Genomic DNA, 27,192 nt, shown 5'->3' with positions numbered 1-27,192 from the left:
CCATTTATAAGGGCATTCCCTCGGTCATAAAGCACCATCTGTCACCTTCTCTCCACAGGGGTAGAAACAGGACCAGGAGGCCATCTTACCTCATCATCGCAGCTGATGGAGCATTTGCCATCCAGGGAGGCACACTGTGAAGGCAAAAAGCAGAGGGAAATGTGTTACTATGTTCCTTGGGCATCCCAGTGTCTGCTGTGGCTGCCACTGAGCTACTTAAGGACAAGCTATCCAAGTCATGGGCTAGAATTCAAATACCCAATTTCATTGAAAAGGAATGCTCCATGATGTGTCTTGTCTACCATCTCTGGAATCAATATCAATTCCAAAGAGTAACGTAAAATAAAAGATGGATGAAACAGTTGGTGGGGGGGCAGGCGCTCACACCTGTAATCCCTGCACTTTGGGAGGTTAAGGAGGGCGGATCACTTGAGGTCAGGGGTTTGAGACCAGCCTGGCCAACATGGTGAAACCCCGTCTCTCCTAAAACATACAAAAACTACCCTAGTGTGGTGGCAGGCGCCTGTAATCCCAGCTATCAGGAGGCTGAGGCAGGAGAATCACTTGAACCAGGGAGGTGGAGGGTGCAGTGAGCTGAGATCGCACCAGTGCACTCCAGCCTGGGCAACAGAGCAAGACCGTCTCAAAAAAAAAAAAAAAAAAAAAAAATTGAGGGGGGAGTTGGCTCTTTTTTATCTACTTTATGTTGTCATTAAATAGTAATGACATCTTTTTAAGATCTCAAATCTTTTGGTAACTACAAATATAATTATATAATTATTTAATTTAAAATTCATTAATTCTCAATGACTTTAAAAAACCCCTGTCTGTCTGCTTAGTTTATAGTTTCCTAAAGTATTTTAATTTAAGGGATGATAAACGATTCTAACATTTATTCTTGGGCAGATGGAAGCAACTTATCAGTGGCCCTTTCTACCAAATTACAACAAATACCACCGAGATGACTTAGCACAGAGAGCACAGCAAAAAGAAAAAAATGTTCCCAGGTTCTCCAAGGTAGACCCTGTGAACAAAGAAGTCAGATATATGTTTTGGAGAAACTAGTTATGTAAAGGGTTTCACAATTTTGATAATGAGATTCACAAGTAACCAGGCATGACCATGCGATTAGGGGAAAGTCAGTATGAAAATCACACAAAAGGCCCCAATACTTAAAAGAAAAACTCCTTTGGAAGGTCACTATCTTGATCCCACAATTAAAACTGTTCCTAGGAGCAAATTCCCTGCTCTGCTCAGCATGTGGTGTCTAACATGCTGACAGCCCTTTACTTTGCAGTGAAATGAAAGGTAATCTGAGCAGCCGACAGTTCATTTTACAAACATTCATCGGAAATCTGGCACTTTTAGGCTCCAGGTACCCAAATGTGAACACCTGTATAATAACAGTGTCGCTAATGCTTCAAGATGCCGATTATAACTTACCTGTCTGCTGGCAGTCCAGAACTTCCTTTGGAAAAATTCAAGTTTCATCTGAATGCCTACAGCTGGGACAAGTTATAAATAAAACAAGGCATTAGTGATCCCTTTACACAATTATTTAAGATTATCGTTGAAAATTATCCATCATGGCAAGAAGCTGATAAAAGCATATAAAATCAAATGTACAGTGAAGCATACAACTAAAACATTTTATCTCTCAGGTAAAGAATTCTCAAGTTTACCTGCACTCATAGAACTCTCGACACAAAACAAACAGCACAGTGTAGATGGCTCTATGGAGACATGCTACTTTGGCGTTTCTAAAATTCATATACTTGCACCCCTGCCCCATCCCCACCCCACCACAAACTGAGAAGAGGAAAGAAAAAAAATTCAAAAGATCACTATTGCGTCAGTTCCTGTATCAGCTATTACTGTTTGAACTTGCATGTCTAAAATGTGTACTCTGCATGTATTTTTGAGACGTAACATTTGAAAAGCACTTGTCATGAGGCTGGTATTCAGAAGTGAGTCACTTTACTATAACGTGACTTAGTTTAACTGGCCTCCGAGAGTCCACATCTCAAGGTTCTTCTCTCCCATGGAACTCTGGTAAAATTATGTAATTTTTTTTTGTCTGTGAAAAGCTTCCTAAAGCAACCCCGAATGCTAGTTCTAGTGACAGAAACAGCCAAAAAGAGAAGAGGTTAAGAATGTGACTTGGAACTTAGGGAAGTGAAGTTTAGTGGAACCTCAAAACTATAACATGAGGAAGTTCATCTTATTTTTCTTCATGAAGCCCAAACCACTTGAAAGACTTTAAACCATCTCAGGAGGTAAAATGGTAAAAGGGCAAAATGCTCCTCAGATGGCAGGAAAACTTGAGAGGCGTTCGGCAGAATGAGACTACAGGAAATACTGAATTCCCTGGAGCACGTCATTTACCCCAGCGCAGTTTTGCAAACTTTAGTCCGCTGCACACAACCTCCCAATTTTTGCCATATCTGCATACTACCAATACTCTTATCTATTCTTCCACATTTCTTCCTTTTGCTTAAAGATATACAGTAATTCAACCTAAATAACACTGGAACACCCATCAAAAGAAATACACAATTGTAAGGAAAAAAATCACTTAAATACTCTTAAAATTTTGCGTGCCACTATATGGGACCTCCCATTTGGGTAATCATTGTTGTGCTGGCTTCAGGAACTTGGAGATTCATAAAGGTCTTGGGCTGTTGTTACCCTGATAACTATCAAGGGCATTTCTACTTCCTAAAGAAATTGTTGAAGCAAGCCCTGAGAGTAAAGGTTAACTGGGTGTGTACCTTGGGAAAGATTTGCCATCTGTGTTTGGACTTGGAATTTCAGACTCTAGGATAAAGACTAGAGCAGTGCACGGCTGCAACGTGCAGAATGTGAAAAGCCTCTGAAATGCACCATGTCGGTGCCCCAGGATCATTCTGCTCTGCCGTTAGTGTCCTTCATTCTCTGGACCACAACTTCCCCAAGAATGAGGACCTGTTCTTGCTCCCTGCTGGACCCCTGCCCCCAGCAAGATGCTGACTACACAGATGACCCATTAGTATATGCTTGCTTTTTAAAAAAAACTTTCAAGTGGTATTATAGTCAGCAGTTAGAGAGAAATACAGAAGAGTAACAGCTGTGTGAATTGTTTGTTTGTTTGTTTGAGACAGAGTCTCACTCTGTTGTCCAGGCTAGAGTGCAGTGATGTGATCTCAGCTCACTGCTGAGAAAATTTTTCTCCGTTTTCATGGAGAAAAATAAGATGAACCTCTGCTTCCTGGATTCAAGTGATTCTCATGACTCAGCCTCCCGAGTAGCTGGGATTACAGGTGTGCACCACCACACCTGGCTAATTTTTGTATTTTTTGTAGAGATGAAGTTTCACCATGTTGGCCAGGCTGATCTCTAACTCCTGGGCTCAAGTGACCTGCCTGCCTCAAACTCCCAAAGTGCTGGGATTACAGGTGTGAGCCATGTGGCTAGCTTGGGTACGTTTTATAAGTGTCCCAGATGATTCTCATGCACAGCCAAGGTGGAGGATGGCTTTAGTAAGTCAGCTGTTGGGGATCTACTGTGATGTAGGCCGCTTGGCCAGACTACACAACACAAGCTGTTCTTCCCGGCATTGGAGGACGTTTCAGAGAATGCCTGAAGGAAGCTGATCTTCAGTCTGATGGCGGTTGACTGCATTTCAAATAAATCTCATCTTCCAAATGCTTGACAGGCCAGGGTGCAGGATGCGAAACAGGGTCCGGGCTGCATTCTGATCAGATGCACTGGCAGGCGGGGGTGAGTGCTGGGCTTGGAACAAGTATCTCCGGTTTCACCAAAAACAGGCAGGGGCTGGCTGAAAACTGACTTCAGAGGAGAGGCCTCGAAATTGTTGTGACAACCAATAACTGGTATCTAAGAGGAGGGTGGGAAATGAGTTCATGTGTCCTCCTCTGTGTGCTTCTTTACAGCTCCCCTCCCACAGTGCTCCCCCGGCCAGCCCCCGCCAGGCTGTCAGGCAGAGAGTAAGGCTAAGGCCACGTCTCAGAGCCAAGGGCAAGCTGCAAGGCCTTACAGGGTAGAGCATCAGGACTGCATGGAAGAGTCACTCCAGGGTAGCCTTTCCATGGTGCTTCTCCCTCCAACAGCCCAGAGCTGTCCCGGGCCCACCTGTCATCTCTTGAGCTTCCATGAGTCTCCCGATGCCCTTTCGGAGACCCCCACCCCCGTTCTCTGGTTGAGCCCTCATCTTCACCTCCCTGATGAAGCCAGCTGCTCCCCTCTGGGTGTTTATCCATCTCACATACTTGCAGCCTGCTCTCATCTGCCCCTGTCGGTCCTCTACCCCAGCTCCTTGGGGCGCTTCCATCTTTCCTCATGAGTCAGTCCCTCCATCCCATTAATCATGCAGGCTGCTTCTCTCTGATCCCTCTCCAGCGGGCTGCATCCTCGTCCTGGTCCTGATGCCCTGAACTAGACACTGCTTCCCTCCCTCCTCACTCACACCCCTTCCTGTGCCATGAAGTTGTTGCCCAAGGGCTCCTGGATAGTCCTGGGTGCAACTGTTCTGCTAGTTTTGACCTAGCTGTGCTCCTGCTGGCTGACCTCATCCCCTTTCCAGTAACACTGGCCCCTGGCTTCCTGTGGCATATCTGGGGTTTGCAGTGTTTTCTTTTACCCATAAGTTAACATACTCTCCTATGATTAAGAGACTCACAGTTTCATTGATGGATCAACTTCACGACCATTTGTTCAGTGGGTACTAAGCTCTACACTGGGTACTAAGCTCCCTCCACGTCTAGCTGAGGAGTAGATCCATTGTAAAAGCTACACTAGAAGCATAAAGAACTGGAGCATGCAAAGAATGGGGCTGACTTGGCCTGGGGGCACTGGTGAGAGCTTTGTGTAAGGTGAGGCATGGAGAGCCCACTCACAGAACAGTGGGAAGATGGCAAGCCAAATGGAGGAAACAGGAAGGGAGGGAAAGGGAGAGAACCTTTTTAAAGACCATCATTTGTTTGGAGGCTTGAGAAGAATGGGAACGGGGACCCAGTTGCTCAGGCTGAGGTCAAATGGCAAAAGGTCTTGAATGTCAGGCCAAAGCTTCAAGAGTATCTTGTAGGCCAGAGATTGGTCCAATGGGCAAATCCAGCCCCTCTTTGTAAATAAAGTTTTCTTGCAGCACAGTCACACTAATTGGTTTGCATACTGTCTATGACTCCAATGGCAGAGCTGAGTAGTTTTAACTGAGACTGCATGGCCCACAAAACCTCAGTTATTTACTATTGGTCCTTTACAGAAAAAGTATTCTGACATCTGCTGTTGGTGCCATTGAAGATCTTTAGTATCGAAGTGGCAGGACCAGGTTTATATTTTTAGAAAGTCCACTCTGAAAGCTTGCAGAGGAAGTGCTAGGGAAAGGGTCTGTAAAATGGGAAACGGGAGAATGAGTGTAAGAGATCGAGAGTAATGGGATTGAGCTAATTATTTCTTAAGTGTGAAAATGATTTAAAGTGCAAAAAACAAGGCAACAAAAAAATAAGAATACCCCTCTCCCCCAACAAACAAGCAAATCAACAAAAATACTTAAGGGAATCCTATGGCCAGCTGTATTTAGAAAACCAAGTATCACCTGCCACAAACAGAAGTGTAGCTTTCTTTCACTATTTTCCTTTGTTTTGGTCCACATTTTTCTTTTTCGACCTTTATCAGAGAAAACACGACTACTTCAGCGAATCCCACTCTCTGCCTTCAGCTCCCACATAACCTAAATGGAACCTGAGACATTTGTCAAGCCCATCTATTTTGTTCTTTCAGCAACATTTCAAGCCGTAACAGTATATTGATTTAAGTCATCCTTGCTAATTTAATAAGGAAAACAAAGACAGCAAATGCTTTTGTGAAACTCAAGTTCCAAGGAGAGTTACAGAAAATAAAATCACCATTCCCGGGGTTTGTAATGTTTTAGACAGTCCAGAAAATCATCAACATATTTCCCTGGAGGTCACAGTGCTCCTTCAATTTGATTACAGATGCCCCAGGGCTCCCTCCCTGCTGGGAATCTTCATCACATAGATAGAGACAAAGTCCCTTTACACAACTGCATCTGTTGATATCTTACGTACCACCCAGGAACACAACCAATCCAGAAAATATTATCCCATAGGATCCTTCCCAGTGTGCCAGTATGGGGTAAGCCTCCTAGGACACTGACCCCAACATGCTGGGAAGGTCTTTGGAAATCAACAAAACAGCAAAATTATTGTTATAAGAATTGTCATCTCCAAGAGCCCAGAATCTTTTCATATGAAATATTCAGGCATCTGAAGCACTGACGTCTCTTTTGAACTATCCATGTGACTGTTCTCATAACTCCTCTCAATACTCTAAGAAGGCTTGACCACAGATATCGAAACTTCAATAAAGTATCTTCCTTCCAGACTTCCTCTTTTCCCAACTGTTTAACTTCCTTCCTATCTACTTTTACCCTCCGTTCTTCCAGTCCTTTCTCCCATGTTTATCAGAAACCCAGTATATGCTGGGTGATAGGTGTATTGAGAAAAAGATGTGAGAGACACAACTGCCAGGGGTAGAGGCCTGGGGAGAGCAGTCAAATCACCGAAGAGAGATTCACACTTCAGCATCCCCAGAGCTGACAGAAATGAACGCAGGGCATCATCCAAGCTCCAAAACACATAGACCATTTGATTGGCAGAATGCCAGTGATCCGCATATTTGAATCTAGGGACAGGCTAGAATGCTCTGATCCTGTGCTGTCCAAATTGGTGGCCGTTAGTTACATGTGGCTATTTAAATAAAAATTAACTAAAATTAAATAATAGTCATAATTCAGTTCCTTAGTTACACTAGTTAGATGTCAAGTGCTCAACAGCAACAGGGGACTAGAGGCTACGGTACTGGACCATGCAGATCTAGAACATTTCCATCATTGCAGAGACTTCTATTGGAAGATGACCAGTGATCCTAGAAGGAACCATAGAAAAGAACTGGACCCTAGCACTCCTTAAGGATGGAAGGTACAGTTCTCCACAAACCTGTCCATACTACCACTCCCCAGAGGTAGAAGAAATGAGATGACTTAGGTATAGGGGGTTTAGAGCAAACAGGACTGCCAGCATGAGACAACCTGGACTTGCAAGGGGAAGTTGGTAATGAGTTTGAATGAACCCTAAAGAAATCAATGCAACCACCACCCTCAAGATTTATTTATTTTGCTTTATAAAACTTGAGACTACAAATTACATTTGCAGTGCTATTATGTTTAATGCATTCAAGATGAAATCATGCATGCATCTCATATCATGTTAATAGACATGCATTCAAGTGTAATCTGAAACTCACGAAATAACAATGTTACATATAAAATTAGAAATAAAACAACTTTTTTCATATTGTATTCATTTAGAAATAATTTTCCCTGGGGTTGGCCTCAACTTGCAACATACTGGAGGGGCACAGATCCGGTTTGTAAAATAGTGCTCACTATACCTGGCACACAAGCTCACCCAAACACCCCTATTTCCATTTGTCCAGCCCTCCAGTCCATACAATATATTCACATACATACAGAGAGCTCACCCAAAAGGCAGAAAAACAATCCTGCCACCATCAGTGAACTCCAATCAGGAATTGTTTTGCTGGGAGAATTGATTGCAAATCCCATTTTTGAGACCACTGCTGTGTCCCCTTGGGTATGTCACTTTACTTCTCTGTCTCCACCAATAGAGTTGTACCAGCTCTAGCTTCTGAACAGAATTTTTGTGGGACAAAAATCAATGAGAGTAAATAAAATCATGGATATTAAAACACTCTAACTAGATAGCGTTGTCATCATTCATGTTGTGATTTGCTCCTAGAGCTTTTATTCTTTATTCTTGTGTTTCATGGCTAATATATCTTTCATGCCAATTATGTTGAGAGTGAGCAGAAAATACACCTATGATGAAGGCAAACTGTCCACTACTAGGAATGTTCCTTAGAGTGTTATATCAGTGAGTAAATGCATTACAAAGTCATGCTATCAGCCAAGCAGGCTCTTAGAGAATGAATCTTTTTCCTTCAGGATTAAGGAAAGGTGTGCTCCACCATTCAAAACCTGTGCTATGGTTTGAATGTTGGTCCTCTCTGAAACTCATGTTGAAATTTGACCCCTAATGCAGCAGTATTAAGAGGTGGCACCTTTAAGAGGTGATTGGGTCCTGAGGACTCTGCCCTCATGAAAGGATTAATCTATTAATAGATTAATGGGTTAATGGATTAATGAGTTATTATGAGAGTGGGACTGGTGGCTTTACAGGAAGAGGGAGAGAGACCTGAGTGAGCACACTCAGTCCCCTCACCATGCGATGCCCTGTGCCTCTCTGGGACTCTGCAGAGCCCCCACCAGCAAGGCCCTCACCACGGGGGGCCCCTTGAACTTGGACTTCTCAGCCTCTGAGAAGAGGCTTTAAGAAGTGAATTCCTTTTCTTTACAAGTTACCCTGTTTCTACCACTCTGTTAAAAGCAAATGAAAACAGAAGAAGATGCCCTGTCACTCACCCCTTCTGGAATTGTGATCATTCATGCATACTCAGGACAAGGTTAGAAAGGTCCGGGTACAGAACTCAAGAAGACTGCTGTCCATGATACTGGTGCCATCAGCTTCCTGTGCACATCAGTCAGACCACCTGCCCACAAAACTTCTCAATGACCTGGCTACTGCTGGACAATTGCAAATGTGGACAATTATTTCATTGTGATGTCCAGGCAGAGAAACAGATTCAAGAGCTGCCTTGCATTGCCTTGTTCTACAAACAGGATATTTTCTTCCAACAGATTCCATGGGTAGGAATATAGTAGAAAATTGTAGCTTCATTAGAGGAAATACAACTACAATAAGTTAATAATAAATAAAATACCTGCTAAGGATTTCCCATGTATTTCATCTCTTAGGAGTCAAGTGACTTTTCCCAAAACCCAAATTATACAAATAAATGCTCATCCAGATCATCAACCTTCTAGGTGGTCATATTTCTTAATCAGGGCACTGGGTATTTTTACACAGCTTGGTTAATACCTCTTACCCAGTCTCACCCCCACTTTGACAGTCTCTGAATTTTTATTTCTTTGTGCACCATGGCAAAGATTGCTAGCAGTGATAGTAACAAGGCCTGGCACGTTTGGATTCCAACTTGTCTTAATTAACGGTCATCTGTAATAGCCATTACCCAAGCCATGTTTGTTTAAATGTTTTCTTCTGTTTGTTTTCAAAACAGTTAATTGCGAGTAGAACTAACAATGAATCTGAATGTCATTTTTTGGGAATATTTCACTATTAACCCAGGGTTTGGAATAAGGCCACTGTTCTGGAGCATCAAGGAAAATAACTTCAACCTTCTTTACATCAAATGTGAGCCCACTCCAGAGGTCTGTTGGTGTCCAAGATAAATGACTTACCACATGAATAACAATTTAAAACTGCAATGTGAATTAGGACATAACTCATCTGTTAAATATTTCATGTGAAGATGTTAATGAATTGCATGATGGAATGTTGGACAAAAAAGACAACTGAAATCCTGGGACTAATTTGGGCAAAACTAAGAACAGAGTATCCTCGGGAAGATGAGGGGGAAGGAAGGGAAGGCAGCTGCGCTCTTGTCCCCCTCGGGATCAGGCTGGCAAATTCAAAAGCTTTCTTAGAATATTATAGACAAGGGAGAATGATCAGCAACAACCTTTGGAGAAATATTTAGATCAAAGCAATATGCATTTGTTATAATCTTGGTAAAGCCTGAACATTAATCTCCAAGCTATGGTATTATTTCAGAAATTAGAAAAAAAAAATTCTCACAGCAGCAGAAACATCTCATATTTTAGCCTAGTCTAAGTGAAGAAATATAATGATAAAAGGGGAGGAGGTATTTTAAATGTAACCCCTAAAAGATTGCATGTTTCACTTCTGAAGTATTCCCTGTAGTATGGGGGGCTGGTAATCTTTCTTATACATGCTTTTAAATAACAAAGAGCTCCATGATATATGTCTGTGGTGACAGAGAGGGAGGAGAAATAGCTCACATTATCACTCCATGGACAAGGCTATAGCAGAAGATTTTCTTTGCTGAGGAAGCCTATTTTAATCTGTAACCATCCCTACCTGCTGCCTGTGACTGGCTTCTGGGAATGTGTGTAGGAAGGCCTGATCCATTTGGCCATACATTTCTTTCATAATCACTTTTTTTTTCTGTCCTGTCAGAGCTTCTCAAAACAGCCACCTTCGGTAAGTAGAGTAAATGACAATTATAAATGTTTCCTCCATTTGGGTTCTAATTACTTGACTGGATTGATGTTGAAAAGAATTAGCAGGGTTGTGGAATGGAATAATAATTTTCTTTTCACCCCTGAGGTAATCTGGAAGCATTTTTCCAGACTTCATCTGAAGAAACCTATATTCCCTCAGCTTTCCCAGGCTGCCGGAGCTAGCATCAAATAGTTTTTGTCAGATCATTTTATGCTCACAAAGCTCTTCAAATAATATTATTTCAATAAAATTTTCAAGCCAATACATTTTTAGAGTCAATTCCCACCCTTTCAACCTTTCAGAACAAAACATTTAAGCCTCAGGCTTCATTGTATTTTAATCAGGGCTGCACAAATCAATGTCCTTTAAAAAATTATAAGCTTCCAAGTTATAGCTCCCTAGTTAATAATTTCTTATTAGGTCACCACCTAATAACAGTTACCAAAGAGACCATAACAAAATTGGGGGTCAAGTTTCTAAACATTTCCAAACCAATAATAGAACAGCCACATACAGTTGCCAAACATCTCTGAGTTAGATGTTTATGACTGTATTTAATATAAAATAGCACTAAAATCTCCACGTGGGCAGTCCACAGAGCTGGAGGGATGCCTGCAAACCCTCTGATTGTCAGGTTCATGTTACAGGGCACGGAGATGGGGAAGAACTTGTCCAAGCACACCCAGCTCCCTCGAGGGACCTGAGTGCCCTGTGGAGCTCCCAAACTCAAATTCCCTCCAGAGCTGAGAGGGAACTGTGGTGAACTGAACACCACCCTGTGTCACAGTCTCCAGGGAACTGCAGAGCTCAGCTTGGCCCAACTAGTACCTTGTGAAACACAAGACTCAATATATAGACAGTTCATTTGAAAAACTGACAGCACTCTAATAGGATTGCCAGATAAAGGGTTTTTTTTTTTTTGTTGATGCAAGATCTTGCTCTGTTGCCCAGGCTGGCGTGCAGTGGCGTGATCATGGCTCACTGCAGCCTCGACCTCCCAGGCTCAGGCGATTATCCCACCACAGTCTCCTGAGTAGCTAGGACTACAGGCATGTCCACCATGCCTCATTAATTTTTGTGTTTTTTGTAGAGACAGGGTTTTGCCATGTTGTTACCTAGGCAGGTCTCTAACTCCTCGGTTCAAGCAATCCTCCTACCTTGGCCTCCCAAAGTGCTGAGATTACAAGTGTGAGCCACCATGCCAGGCAGATAAAATATTTTTGGTTTACTAAATCTGGCAGCTCCAGGCTGGGGCTCATACAGAACATCCCCAGGCAATGACCTGGGCTGATCTCTGTTGCATACTTAGCCCTAAGAGAATTGAGACAGTTTGCATCCTGCAGCTTAACTGTTAGGACTGGGGACCAAAGCCACCTCCATCAACATGACTTTCATGACTTTGCTATTAGTTCTAGAAAATCCTTGCCCAGAAAGATAGTAACTATTGCTTTACTCGGGAGAGGTCCCAATCCCAACCAGATCCCCACATTGGAAGACCTGCCCAGTCAGACTCTAAAATGCTGTAAATATCCACCTGGCTCCCCCTTTCTGAGACACTTCTATGACTATCAAGGTTGTATTCTCCCTTACTGCTGTAGGGAATGAACTGACTTTGAGCTAAAAATATTCTTTAAAAAAATAGAGGTAGGGTCTTGCTCTGTCACCCAGGCTGGAATGCAGCGGCACAATCACCGCTCACTGCAGTCTCTAACTCCTGGGCTCAGGCAGTCCTCCTGCCTCAGCCTCCCGAGCAGCTGGGATTATAGGTTGGAGCCACCACACCCATCCGATACATGGAATATTCTGCTGGTTTTCTTGTCAGCAGTTAAACCTGCTTCTTCATGGCATTTATCAATATTTGACATTAAGTGACATTTTATATTATTTATTTATTGTGTTTCATCCCCATCCAACTAGAGGTTGAGGCTCTTTGTTTACTGCTGTATTCCCTGTACCTGGAGAAGCTCCCAGCGCAGGGAGCTTGTGAAACACACGGGGTGGTTGAATGCGATGTGGATGGAGATATCAATTATTCTCAGGGAGTTTGCTCTCTCCAGAGATCTACCTCTGCCATCCATGTGGCTTGGACTCTGTCCCAAAAGCAAGAGAGAGCAATGAAAAGGTTCTCAGCAGGGGAGGGAAGGATGTGAGACACAAACAGATTTGTGCTTTGGGAAAATCTACAGGGGAAGTTGCTGGGATGCATGGTTTGTGTCTGGGGGACTGCATAGGGGTCAAGAATGCTCATCTTACCAGGTGAGAGATGACAGATGGACTTGCATGGAGCAATGGGTGCCAGGGATGGAGAAGTATGATCTTGTTTCTAACCCCTCCTGACTGGGTGAAGCCTGGAACCCCTGAGTTTGCCAAAGACCCATGAGTTGCATCTCAATCTGGCCAGATACAGCACTTCCCCACCAGCCCTTCCTAACACACACACCAGATCTCAAGGCTCTGTCATATTAGTTTGATAAATTTGAACATGATTTTGCTTCCAAATAAATTATTTAATGAAGCATACTTCTCTGCTCACCAGATATGTCTCCAAATTACCTAAGACTTATTCCATGATGAAAATCATTTTATGGTTGGGTGTGGTAGTTCACACCTATAATCCCAGCACTTTAGGAGGCTGAGATGGGAGGATTGTTTGAAGTTAGGAGTTCAAGACCAGCCTGAGCAACAGAGTGAGACCACATCTCTACAAAAAATTTTTTAAAATTAGCTGGGTGCAGTGGCATACACCTACAGTCTAAGTTCCGTAGGAAGAACACCTGAGCCCAGGAGTTTGAGGCTGCATTGAGCTATGATTGTGCCACTGAATTCCAGCCTGGGGGATAGAAACCCTGTCTCTAAAAAAAAAAAAAATAGAAAATTATTTTATAACTTGATTCATAGGAATATCATGTAGTAATAATAGCAGTAGTAATAATAATAATTAATCCCATTTATGAAGCCCTCTAATATGTGCCAGGTATCTGCTAGAAGCTTAAAAAACTTTATTGCTAATCCTAATAACACCCTGCAAACTTGATATTGGAGAAGAGCAAGGGTCATAGAAAAAAGTTATGGGCCTCAAGTCTCCTACTAAGAAGTTACTTTCACCCCTGTTTTCAACCTATACAGCAAAGGCAAAGAGGTTTCCATAACTATAAGATGTAGTGTGCTCCCGGTGTTCTTTTCTGTCAGATAAAATGCAAACTGGAGGTATCAGGGTAAGTCATTTACTACCTAAACACCCTAGAATATTTGCACCAATTAATGCATCTAAATATTCAAATTGGTTCTGTCTTCCCCTAGGTAATGATGACTGATTTGCTTACGTGATTAGGCTATTACCTTAAGATTACTCTGAGAACTAATTACCTAAACTGGAGGTAGAGTTAAAGAACTCTCCACTAAAGAGACAGGGTCTGTAGGATGAGCAGGAATTTATGATAGCCTAAGACCCGTTGAAGAGGGAGGGTAGAGAAAGCATTTTTGGCTGTGCACAAAATTCTAGGTTGGTAATGAGTTTGAAGAGGCTGAGAATGTTAAGACCATGTGGTCCATGCAAGTTAGGAAGCTGAACTTCCTGGCCTTTAAAAGACAAAGACAGGAAGGTTAAAACAAAAACTGGTGATTATTCTGGGGGTAGCCTGCCACAGCAAAACTGTCCCCTTGGTGGTGGGTCAATAAGACCATCACTTTCTTTTCCTGGAATCTCCAACTCATTGAACATGGAAAGGATGGCTACACCAGTAAGAGCCAAGGGAAGACCATGCACGTATGAGTCTGCTCATGCAGTAACACAGCCTGGCAAGGCAAGCCACTGGGCCTGGTTCCCTCTGGCCAGGGAGATACCCACTTCAAAGTCAAACACCTGGGTGGCAGATGTGACCAGCTGTAGCAGACCTGGCCCAATGCAGATCCTCTCAGAAGAGCTGCACATGAGGTGATTATGAGTAGGGAGGGGAGGGAGGAGACAGGGAAACATTAAGGAGGGGCAGACGGCACTCTGGAGTAATCAAACACTTTTTCCCTCTAATTTCCTGGAATCTCAGGACCTTAGAATATGTGGGAGTCAGCCCTGGAGTGAAGAATACCAATTTTGTCCCTTCATCAGGCAGATGGTGAGGCTGGAAAAGCCATCTTCTGTTGTTACGTGACTGCTCCTTGACTCTCACCTGGTTTTGTGAGTGGGTTGAGCTGGTCAGGTCTCCTGAAGGTGGGCTGCGAGGTGGCGTTGGCACTTTCCTGTCTGATTTGGCAGGCCAAGTCCAACTCCTTCTCAGCAGGGCCAACACCCAAAAGAGCCCCCTCAGTAGACAGAGGCCTCAGGGGACAGCCAGGCTGTCTGATCTCAGTGTCCCTCAATTTGCACATTTCTCCATTCCACCAACATTCTGTTGGGACTCAAAGAATGATATCCCAAAGACTGGAGCTTTGACATGCTGAAAGACCTTAGAAGCTGCCTCAGAATCAAGGTTCCTCTAGCTTAGTCTTGTTCCCCCTCTTATCCTAAGTGCAGGGAGGGACTCTCTTTGGAATATCCTCATCTGACCAAGAGAGCTTTTTTTTTTTTTTTTTTCTCCAAAAGAAATGTAATTGTCTTAAACTCCTGCCCTAGAAATCTCATCAAATAACCAGGAAAGAACAATGACCAGAGAAGAGAGTGGGAGTCATCACCAGCCCAGACAGACTTTTCAGCTATTCTTCTGAGAGCAGCTCCAAGAGATTACCTGGGGGACATCATCTGCATAATAAGACAACCTTTGTTCCTGTGCAGCTCTGCCCCTCACCTTCCCTAATGTCCACTCGTCTCCTCCAGTGTGGGTCCCCTTCTCCCCTGTCCCCATGAAAAATGTATATTCAATATGTAAGCTTCTGTACCACACTGGGTTATTGGGTAATCACTCTCCTGCAATTCCCCACGTTACATACATTCGAATATATTTTGTATGTCTTTTCTCCTACTAATCTGTCTTTTGTCAGCTGATTTTCAGCAAAACTTCAGAAGGTAAAGGGGAAGTTTTCTCTTCACCTCTCATATTCCCTAAGCATAGCTGGTGCCCAGAAAGCATTCAATAAAAGCTAGATGAGTAAATGAATGAGCAAATGCACCGTGGTCCAGACACAAGGAGGTTAATCAGTGCCTCTCATGCTCTCTGAGAAATAAGTCTGAAATCCAGTTGTACTTCTTCCCGGAGATTCCTGGCACCCCCTGGCTTTTCTCCATTCCCTCAGCTAAAGCATTCCATGCTTAAGGCCTCAGGGAAGGGAGGACACACAGGAATCCAGAGAACTAAGAAGCAGATTCTGGATTTTTGACTCTCAAAAGCTGAGGCCTGGGGAATCTCAGGGTAGGAAGAAAAACAGGGGAACTGCCTGGGCCAGTTTGTCCTATCTGTACCCTGTCTTCTCCACACCCTACCTCCAGCCCCCTGAATAAGCTGCCCAGGAAAGATGATTTGGACTGGAAAGGGAAGAGAATCAAAGGGAAGCCGAGGAGCTGGTAGACCCCAAGAGAAATATGTGCACCATGATGTCTGGGCAGGCATCTGCCTTCCTACCTTGGGTCTAACTCTGGAAACTCCAGAGCAGACAGGAGTATTCTGCTCTACACAGTCCTTTCTCTCCTACTGCTGGGAAGAATCCGAGAGCATCCCTACTCTAAGCCCTGCTACTGCCAGAAAGGAGACAGCCTCCCAGAGGCCACAGACAGACAGCTCAGTGGGGAAGGATTCCCTGCTCCCACAGGCTCTTCAGAGTGAGGCCCAGGGAGCTGCTGACTGACTCCAAGATGACCTTCCCTTGGAATGAGGAGGCCATAGCACTGACCTGTGCCTGGACTGATGATAGAAGACCAGATGGGACTGGGTGACTCAGGAAATGCCTGCATGATGACATGCTTAAATAATCCCCTCTCTCTTCAGCCTCAGGTAAACCCTGGGAATAGGCAGAGAGACACTGAATTCATGGAAAGTTCTTGCCTACTAGGATAATGAAGACTTCTGATGGAAATTAGGTTGAATTCAAATAAAACCACATTGATGGCACTCCTGAAATCTGTGGGCTGAAATCTGTGGCCTCTGCTTGTTCATGACACAAGAACATAAACAATGGAGCACTTAGCAAAAGGGGATGACCTCAAGAGGCTGCTCAGACTCCAAGTCCCAGGCCTTTCCTCAGGTCTGCTTGGGGCGGATCCTGGAAGAGAACCTAGGGTTGTGGGCACTGAGTTCCAGTGCACCCCCCTCACCCACTCCCAGTGATTCCCACAGCCTGTCAAGCTGGTAGGGGCAGAAGCCCGGGGCTGCCCCAAGTGTTCATGGTCGGGGGGAAACAACCAGCACAACGGCTTAATCCTCACCTTCTTCCCAGCTCCTGGGTAAGTGGACTTTTAGCACGGACAAAAGCCTTTAAAAGAGAAAGGATTGTGGACGTCCAAGTATTGCAAGAAGTGGCTTTGAGAGAATGAGGACTTCTGAGGCCCCGTTGGAATGACTGGTACTTTTTCTCTATGCATAGCATAGGCCATCTGACCACCACGCTTAAGAGCTTCAGTTGTGTCCCATGATCTTGGCCCAGTGCTCTCTGTACTGAGGGTGGGGAATTTCACGAGTCTCACCTCTATAGGTAATAAGCCATAGTGTTACTGAGAGACAGGACTAGCTGGATTTCCTAGGCCAACTAAGAATCCCTAAGCCTAGCTGAGAAGGTGACCGCATCCACCTTTAAACACGGGGCTTGCAACTTAGCTCACACCCGACCAATCAGAGAGTTCACTAAAATGCTAATTAGGCAAAAACAGGAGGTAAAGAAATAGCCAATCATCTATTGCCTGGGAGCACAGTGAGAGGGACAAGGATCGGGATACAAACCCAGGCATTCGAACCGGCAATGGCAAACCCCTTTGGGTCCCCTCCCTTGGTATGGGAGCTCTGTTTTCACTCTATTTCACTCTATTAAATCTTGCAACTGCACTCTTCTGGTCCATGTTTGTTACAGCTCAAGCTGAACTTTCGCTTGCAGTCCATCACTACTGTTTGCCTCCGTCGCAGACCTGCCGCTGCCTTCCATCTCTCTAGAACCAGCAGGGTGTCCGCTGTGCTCCTGACCCAGTGAGGCGCCCATTGCCACTCCTGATCGGGCTAGAGGCTCGCCATTGTTCCTGCATGGCTAAGTGCCTGGGTTCGTCCTAATCGAGCTGAACACTAGTCGCTGGGTTCCATGGTTCTCTTCCATGACGCACGGCTTCTAGCAGAGCTGTAACACTCACCGCATGGCCCCAGATTCCATTCCTTGGAATCTGTGAGGCCAAGAACCCCAGATCAGAGAACACAAGGCTTGCCACCACCTTGGAAGCGGCTCGCCACCATCTTGGGAGCTCTGTGAGCGAGGACCCCCTGGTAACATAACCAGGCCCCACCACTTTAGCAGTTTCTTAGTTACTATCTGTGTCTGCTTCCTTCCCAGATTGGAAAATTTCAAACAAACTTAGGTCGGAGTCCTGCCTGTTTCATGTACATGCAGCATGCCTTCAGAGTCAGTTTTCTCATCTGCACAATGGGAACAGGAGTGATGCACATCTTATAGGTTTGTGCCTTAACTGAGCTAATGTATGTCATGAGCCTAGCACAGTGCCAGGCACATAGTAAATATTCAATAAATGTCACCCATACATACACACAGCAACGGGTATGTACATTAAATACATGCATTAATCCATATCCTGGTTTCCTCCCCGGTAGCTGAGTCTCCATACAGTTTTTCCAAGACTGGAGAATGACCCCTGCTCAACAGTCCATCCACTAAAGAGCTAAGATCCCTCCACCAGAGGTCCCAGATCCATTTCATCAACCGGCCTGGTTCTCAGGTTCCTTCTAAGCCTTGCAGACTCCATGTCACCTTCAAAAACATTAGGCTTCAAATCCCTGTGAAAAGTTTCCTCCTTTATTGCTGGAAGACAGGTAAGCCAGACCTGGTGTCATCTCAACCACCCAGAACATTCCCAACGCTGCTGAGTTTGTAGAACATCCAAAGAGCACGTGGAATCCTCACAGACAGATACTGTCGTTGTCCCTCTGTTCTACAGTTGAGCGCATGGAGGTTTTGGAGTGGCTGGGCTGGAAAACAGATGATAGAGGTTTCCCATCTGGAAGCTGGGGGGAACTATGCGGGCACCAGAATTTGAACCCAAATCTTTCTGACTTCAGAATAGAAGCAGAAAATAAATCACTATAATGAATGAGCCAAAGGGACTCACCTAAAATTACTTCAAAAATGAATGACCCTGCCCTGTAGAAAAGATGGACATTTCATCTGCTTAATATGAGATTTTAAGTCCACGTGTTTTCTGGCAAGTTTTTGCCTCATGTTTTATTTTTTGTTTCCTACATCTGTGAACTGATCTGTTTCTGAGAGCCCAAAAAGATGCTCACCACATCTTCTAGAGCTTCCAGACCCTTCATGTTTGTGGTCTCACTCTGAAGAAATAAGACAACTGGGGAGGCTCCTGGGAAACTAGGCAGGGCCCCAAAGAGTTCAGAGCCCTGGGAGGCTTAATTTCTAGGAAACCCATGCCCACAGGGATGCTGCAGAGTGCAAAGCCAACATCCTTGGTCTCTAAGAAGGTGGTTACAGAGGGAAGAAATAGTATAGGACCTACAGGGGTGCAGGAGGCAGTTTATAAACACAGCTGGCCAGCCGGGCCCAGTGGCTCACATATGTAATCCCAGCACTTTGTGAGGCTGAGGCAGGCAGATCACTTGAGGCCATGAGTTTGTGACCACCTGGCCAACATGGTGAAATGCCATCTCTACTAAAAAGACAAAAATTAGCCGGTATGGTGGCAGGCGCATGTAGTCCCAGCTACTTGGGAGGCTGAGGCAGGAGAATCACTTGAACCTGGGTGGGGAGGTTGCAGTGAGCCGAGATTGTGTCACTGCACTCCAGCCTGGGTAATGGAGTGAGACTCTGTCTCCAAAAAACTGAAATTAAATTAAAATAATAACCACAGCTGATCCTAAGAAGACAGAAAATAGAATTACTGAGGGCCCACTCTGGGCCAGGTACCCACCCTGTGTTATCTTAACTCTTCAGCTATCCTGCGAAGGAGAAGATGTTTTCTCCATTAAAGAAAAGGTACAGGGTGGTTAGTAACTTAACCAGGGCTGTGCAATTGCTAGGACGTCTTGGAGCTGGGACTGGAGCCCTGCACGCCTGACTCAAAGCCAGCCGCCCTGTGGCTCCCAGGCTCTCCTGTGGTTCTCAGTGGGGCTGCGTCACCCCCTAGGGGTCTGTTCTGGAAGTCTGTAGAGATGCTTCGAAGTTCACAGTAACTGAAGTCCTACAATTCACAGGACAGCAACTACCGCCCACCTCCCCCGCCCCTGGGCCCCGCACCAAAGAACAGTTCCGTGTCCCTAATGGTATCGATTGCTTGGGAAGCATAATCCATATCTGGTCTTGAGCCGAACTCTGTTTTATATGCAAATACAAAGTATGTCTTGCACATGGAATTTTCTAGAAACATTACTATAGTGCTGTGAGAGAGAGAGATGGGTCTCCTTTATCTTGTCTGCCGCTTGGCTATTTCAGAGGTATCCCCCCACTAAGGGGGCAGGATTTGTGGGTGAAATATCTACACAGTGGCCACTGCATTGACAGATCTTGTACCAAAGTGCAGCACAAGCATCTAGCTACTTTATTCTGTATTATCTTGTAGTTGTGCCCCAAAATTTATGTATTACAATATATATTTTCCTATTATAAACAACTCTCAACTAGTTCTTGATATTATAGTTGGAACATTCTGTAGATTTTTTTGGCAGCATATAGGAAAACAAGTTACATTTTCTATGAATTTCATTTGGAGATAGTAAAGGGAATATTACAAATGATTATTAAAAAGGAGCCTTGGGTGTGAGAGGACTGAGGACTGTCCTGGCTTCAGCTTCCCCTCTGCCACTGAGCGCAGTGAATATCCTCTTTTTTCTCCCTCTCACCCCATCTTGTCTGTGGCTCTCCTCCCCTGCTCTTGCCTTGAAAGCACAGACTTGGCTCAGGCAAACCTCACATGTCACCATGCTTCCTCTGTGCGTCCCTTCCCGTTTATTTTGGCCCCAATAAGGTGCAAGATATTGGTATCTGAGGCTCAGCTCAACTGATGGATTTCCCATCTCACAGCCGAGCAGTAAAAGAATGGGCTCCTTTCGTGAGTAGAGAACCCAGATCCCAGATAAGGTAAAGCTTCTCTTGAGGCTGCCCTGCCACAGCCTGGAGCTGTGCAGGTCCACTCTCCTGTTGGCATATTTTCTTTGATCAAGCAGCATTGTCTTTGAATTGCTGGTAGGCTGGGAAACAGGATGAAGCATTGCAAACTGCTTCTTCTTGCACAAAGCATCTTAATTATAATTATTGTCAGCATTATATCGCTGCCTTGCAAGATGAAGAGGGAAGGAAGGAACACTGCAATTTCACAGCATACACAGGTTCCCTAAAATGAGGAGGGGGTTGCAAAGAGTAAAAGAGCAGGGAACAGAGCCCTCAGTAGATTAAAAGGGGCCTTTGTAGTGGCTGCATCTGTACATTAAAATAAATCTCTCCCAGCACTAAAATAACATCTACATTCATTTGGGCCAGTGCCACGTTCAGCATTTAAGAAATTTGACAAAACATTGCTTGAGCATGTTGAAGTTTGCCAGTTCAGAACAAAACAAGAAAGCTACCTCAGCTGTATGGAAATAGTTCTCCCAGTTCCCTACTTTCACTTGACTCCCATTTTCCAGCTGCACTTAAAAGAAAAAGACTTTGCCCTTTTTTCAGGTGCCAACCACTTAGCGTGGCCCTGAAATGCGCAGCAAATTGCCATTGGAGGTGGTAGACTTCAAGAGGAATCTTTTTCTTTTCCCCTAAAGGAAACTACTAGAGACTCTGCATGCCTGATGAAGCCTTTAATAGCTAGAGAAACATTATTTGGGGTGGCCCTCAGGTAGACCAGACATGAATAATGCCTCATAAAAATAATTACTTCTACCCAGAGCACAGCATGCCAGATGAGCTTGGCAGGGGCCCAGTTTCCAGAAAGAATCACAGGCTAAAAAAAGCTTCCATCCAGGAGCCTAAGGATGCATGTATCTGTGGCAGAGACCACAGTCACTTCTGTGGAGCGTGCCCCTGCAAAATCAGTTCTGAATTTTTCTGAGACTGTGACCAGCAATATTGGGAGGTTTTTCAGGCTACTGTTTGCAACACAATGAGGCCTGAAATAAGTGACCAATGCGCTTGAGAATGTTGATAATGTACCCTGATTCCAGTGCTGCCCCTTGGGTATGGCATCAATGGGTAGATGTACAGAAGCTCAGAGCTGGAATGGTGGAGTGGGCCATTGAACCCAACCTGCTTATTTCATAAACCAATAATGAGCAGTCCAAAGAGGCTAGCAACTTGCCTGACATGATTCATAGATGGCTCAAACTAATTTGAACTCCAGCTGAGCTGGAATAATGGACAGCTGTTACTTTTGCCAGTTGAGCATGCATGTCCCCTTTTTCCAGCAGCAGAAACCCTCCCTCCTTATCCACACACACACCATTCCCTTTGTGGAGCTGTTATGACTCCAATTCCAGTCTATGTGGTTTGTGTAGGCTTATCCCTCCACACACTAGGCATAGGGATGCATCCTATGCTCCTGTGCCAAAGTGATAGGCAATGACCTAAACTATACCAAGGAGAACAAGTCCCAGGGCATTGAACTGAAACTTTTAGGAAAGAGGGGGTTTATTTCCATTGAGTTTGTCAATCTGCTCAGATGAATACTGGGGGTACTGGATGAGGAAGGTCCGCTTGAGAACAGGGTTGACACAAAGAAAAGTAAAACAAGAGACTGAGAAACTTGGTGATTTCAGCTGAACCCCTGATTCAACTGTACCTAAAGCCAGTTATAACTATGGAGTTTTTACTTACGAGACAATGAATTTCCAACCATCCCAACTAATCAAATAATCAACTTCCTTTAATTTACTGATTTTGCTAAAGCTAATTTGATTGTTGCCTGCATTAAACAACTCCCGACAGATGCAACTGTAGTCTAGGTTGGTAGGAGATGTGCAAATTATCTTCATGTATAGAGATCCATCACATAAGCACCTCCATGCAGACAGTCAAATACAATAGCTGACAACAGCATGGGCATGAAAGGCAAATCTGTGGCATGAATGGTGCCCTTCCCTACTTCATGTCAAGTGTCTCTCATGAAGCCTAGTATTCCTTCCAAGGAGCCTCATCATCCTTCCAGCATAGTATGCCTCGCAACCATAACCATCATCCAGTTGTACCAAGTTAGCTGATCATGCAGAGATGCTCATGGTGAAACCATTGCAGGAAGATGCTACCTTTGCCCATACTAGTTGAATGTACATAGGCCCTTGAACTGCTCTTAGTAATCAAGTTCTGGACAATGAAGAAGGCAAACACATATATGTCCAAGAAGGGCCTAGTTTCTACCCTCTTGAGAGTATTTTAATTTCTTTCTAATGACAATTAACAAGAATCTTCCAGTTTTTACTGAGGTCGGGTGTGAGGTGATATAGTGAGAGAATTACTCATCTGGATGGGCTCTTAAGAAGTCACCTGGAATAGACCTTGGGCTCACACCACACATACTTTCCCAGGCAAAAAGTTTCCTATCTCATTCCCTAGTCAAGATAACCAGGTGGAAGTGGGCTGGGGGTGAAAGGAGAAGTAGAAATAGAATGTCATTGTAATTTGAGGTCATAGGAAGGCCAAAAGCACTTGATGGGTGATATTCAACTGGACATCACCACCTCCAGTCAAGACAATCAGGTGGAAGTGGGCTGGGGGTGAAAGGAGAAATAGAATGTCATTGTAATTTGAGGTCATATGAAGGCCGAGAGCACTTGATGGGTGATATTCAATTGTACATCACCACCTCCTCCTTAGAAGGTCTGCTCTGTATTGAAGGAGAGAGGCCAAGATTGCATTTCCTGGAAACTCCCCCATGTGTGGTTCCAGATGAGCATTTGCCAATAAGGAGCTAGTGCTAGATTGAGAAGGCAGCAAAGAGACAGAGGCCATGTTGCTCTGGAGGCAGTTGCAGGCAAATTTGTTGGCAGATGTGAGGTTTGAAGCAGCTCCCAAGTGAGTGCTAGAGAACCATTTACATGGATGCTTCCTGACCCACATCCCCCCACATTGCAATGATTATAAAAGCTTCTAGTTCCCATAGGGCTAGCATCCAAGCCCTTAATATTTGGAATACATAGGGTAACTTCTGTTCCCAAGACCGAGTCCTGACTGATAAGAGTCAGGACCTCTTATTTTCATGGGATATAGCCAGAGCAAAACTTCTAGTTCCCTTAAGGGCTAGTATCCAAGCCCTTCATATTTGGAATACATAGGGTAACTTCTGTTCCCAAGACCAAGTCCTGACTGATAGAGTCAGGACCTCTTATTTTCATGGGGTATAGCCAGAGCAAAAATTTCCTTTGCATGCTACTAAGTCTCCACTATCTCCATACTATAGTCAGGCCTATTCCCAGGGCACCAGGCCCTTGTGGGGACATCTAGCACTCAAAATGTTGTGGATATATGCTGTTAACCCACAGACTAAACAGTATAGGTTCTCCTGCAGGTACACAGGAGAATGCTTCAGTGCCTCCTGAGAAGTCGTATCCTGCACTAGCAGATGCCAGCTGAGAGCACCTGGAATCCTGGTATTCTTTTTCTTTCTCCCTGCTCAGCAAGTCCTAACTATAGCCTCTTATACACTTTGTTTTCTGTCTCTTAGGTTTGCATTAGCACTGCTTGGAAGATTATTCCACCCTTTCCTTCTGTTTCTCAGTCTACTGAAAAAGTTAACAGGCAGCATAGAGTAAAGGTGGGCTCAGAGTTAGAATCCAGTGATCCCACTTACCTGCTGTGGAAGGGATTTAGGCAAGTTACTTAACCTGTCTCTGCTCAGTCTTTAAGATTATGATGATGAATATTAGATCAAGCAGAGTGTCTGGGACACAGTAAGAGCTCAATAATTGTTAGTTTTGGTATTATGGTATTTTCCTAGAATGGAACATCACTTTCACTATGGGGTTCCAGAAAAGATTAATGATGACCTGATTACTTGCCTAAGGCTCTCCAGGTAATTCTAATCATCTTAAATGCACTATGGTCACAGGCAGATTAATTTTTCACAATACTTAACTATTTTTTATCGACGCAGTGTTACAATCACGGATAAAGATCATTCACACTACAGCTCCATGCCTTAAGAGTACTCTCAGTTAGGGACTAAATGGTCCCATGATTTTTTTTTTTTTTTTTTATAAACCACATCTGCTTCGAAGGTTGTATGTCTTACCTTTCATTTCTTCCATGATTTCGGGTGTTTAAGAAAGGATTGGATTCTTTTCATCCAGTGGAGAAGAGAGCAAAGCAACATATTTCTCCGAGGCTGGGCAAAATGCTAGCTCCCCCCAGGTTTGCAGCCAGCTCCCATGAAAGGATGGCTCTCCTGTCATTATTTGGCATTTTGGAACAAGGCCGTGGTGAAAGCAAACCTACTCTTGTTCTTCGTTAAGTCAAACTTTTAGTTTTTCTTATCCACTGGAAGGGCTGTTCCTAAGAGGCTTTCTCTTCTTTCCTGCTAGTAATGGCCCTCACATCCCCTCTCCTTTCATTTTCTTCCCCTTTCTATATTCTCTTCATCCAACAAATACTGACTGAGGATCTCTGTGCTGGGGACACAGTGAAGGATGTGACCGCTCAGGTGTTTCCTGGCTAAAATCTCTGAAGGCACACAGATATTATGCAAACAATAACCACTGTGGTGGTCTGAAGACACGTACAGGATGGTACAGGAGTATAAGAGGGGACACTCAGCCAAGTCCTGGGGATCGGGGGAGAAAAGGTTTTTAATCTGCAGCCTGAAGCTAGGGGTGGGAGGTAAGCATTAACAAGCAAAGTGAGGGGCAGGGAAAGAACATGAGAGGCTAAGCTACTGATGTGGAATTCCACAGAACTGAGAGGCTTTCAGTACAGGCACATCAATGCATACTGCTTTTCATTCCTTTAGAAGCTTCCACTTCTATTGATGGCATCTTAGAACCAAGGAAATGCGATAATGAGACAGGGTACTCGTTTTCCTGCTGTTTGGAAGGAGCTGGGCAAATAAGTGTGGCAAAGAACTCTTGTGAAGAGCAGGGGCTGGGGCAGAGGTCAGGCCTCCTCCTTCATTCCAACGAGGATGGTCCCCGCCATCTACCACCCTACCTACACCTGGCATTACCCCAGCTTTGCTGCATTGCCCACTGACTACCTGGCAGAAGTAACTTCTCTGCATGCTGCAAACCCTGCCTGGTCCCTGACTCCCAACATACAATGTTCCAGGACACCTATAATCTTGAGAAAAGCAAGGGTGCCCATAGACACCTAATGGGGTAGTGATAGGGAACCAATGTCAAACCTGCACTTGGTGGGGATGGGGAGTGACTACACTGGATAAGCCTGAGATTCCATTGGGTGGGCTAAGAGGCAGTGACACTAAAGTTTGAAGAACTTACATAACTTGCCCCAGGTTATGGTGCTAATAAGTGGGAGGGCATGGAAAGAAGTCCAGGCCTCCTCAAAGTCTGTATTTCCTATGGGTAGGCACCCAAAAGACATTGTTCTTGCTCTGGAGACATTCATAGGACCTAGGGAAAAAGAGATACATGCCTGGGCTGGATACAGGAGACAGAGGTCAAAAAAGATATGGCATTTGATGATAGGGACAACTGGCCCTACTTGGCCATTTTCAAGGCCAAGATACTACAGAGTAAGGCTTGGAGAGCCAGATCCCCTGGCAATTCTAATCACTGCCACAGGCAGACTGGAGGGCACAATACCAGCAGGTATCAACACCATGTATTCTGCTGCACATGCCACAGATACCAATTTATATATTCCTGAAAAAGTGCTAATGTTCAGATGAGGTAGGGAGGAGGGGCTGAACTGGGAAAATGAATACCTGCATGCTAATTGATGGGAATTCCTAACCTTCCTTTCCCTGACCAGCTCTCAGATGCTGACAAACAAGCTTATATCCCCTAAACAAGCCCTAGAATTACTGTCATCTTCCCCATTCTCCAGTTTGGCTGAGTTTTCATTGATTCACCCAACAGTAAAGTCTATTTGTGAAGAAACTTTCAATCTGTATTTTAGTGCCTCACTCTTAAATGTGAACTAGGCTACAGATATTTGGGGAGAGCCTTAACTTTGGAAAAAAAGAAAGAAAAACTAACAGACAAATAAATGAGTTAGTGTTACAGTGGAGACAGCAAACACACACACACACACACACACACACACACACACACACACACACACACACCCAGCTCTAGCTACAGTCAATATACTCAGAGATAAAAGAAGTTATTGTGTCTTTGAAACAAGAAAAGGCTGCTGTAAAAAAATAACTCTGGGAGGCCAGGTGCAGTGGCTCAGGCCTGTAATCCCAGCACTTTGGGAGGCCGAGGCAGGTGGGTCACGAGGTCAGGAGATCAAGACCATCCGGGCTAACATGGTGAAACCCCGTCTCTACTAAAAATACAAAAAAATTAGCCAAGCAGGGTGGCGGGCACCTGTAGTCCCAGCTACTCGGGAGGCTGAGGCAGGAGAATGGCGTGAATCCAGGAGGCAGAGCTTGCAGTGAGCTGAGATCGCGACACTGCACTCCAGCCTGAGCGACAGAGCGAGACTCTGTCTCAAATAAATAAATAAATAAATATTCTGGGAAATTTAAAATAAAAGTCAAAATATACAAATGAATTTAAAAGTAGAAAGATACAGGGAAAAGAAACCCTGGCAGATAATAAAACAAAAAGACCTAAAAAGTAATCTAAGAAAATTCCTAGAACTGAAGGATATGCACTTCTAAAAAGAGTTCGTAGCT

General features: G+C 44.4%; 1 protein-coding gene across 7 annotated transcripts in view; it reads right to left on the bottom strand.

Moving 5' to 3' along the window:
* The window catches only part of CACNA2D3 (calcium voltage-gated channel auxiliary subunit alpha2delta 3), a 931,957-nt gene that overhangs the window by 96,857 nt on the left and 807,908 nt on the right, over positions 1-27,192 (bottom strand). For all 7 annotated transcript variants that reach the window (XR_006695842.3, XR_010585145.2, XR_012431274.1 and 4 more), the window contains 2 exons: positions 1,444-1,505; positions 90-134 (listed from right to left, as the gene is read on the bottom strand). Coding sequence is in view for 3 of the 7 variants with exons in the window: in XM_045384857.3 (XP_045240792.1) it covers positions 90-134; positions 1,444-1,505 (107 nt within the window). In the remaining 4 variants the exon portion in view is untranslated. The remainder of the gene's footprint in view (positions 1-89; positions 135-1,443; positions 1,506-27,192) is intronic.

Source organism: Macaca fascicularis, chromosome 2 (genome assembly GCF_037993035.2).
Source record: "Macaca fascicularis isolate 582-1 chromosome 2, T2T-MFA8v1.1".
NCBI lineage: Eukaryota > Metazoa > Chordata > Mammalia > Primates > Cercopithecidae > Macaca > Macaca fascicularis.
Note: the sequence above shows the minus strand (reverse complement) of the source record. Positions and strands in the feature narration are given on the sequence as shown.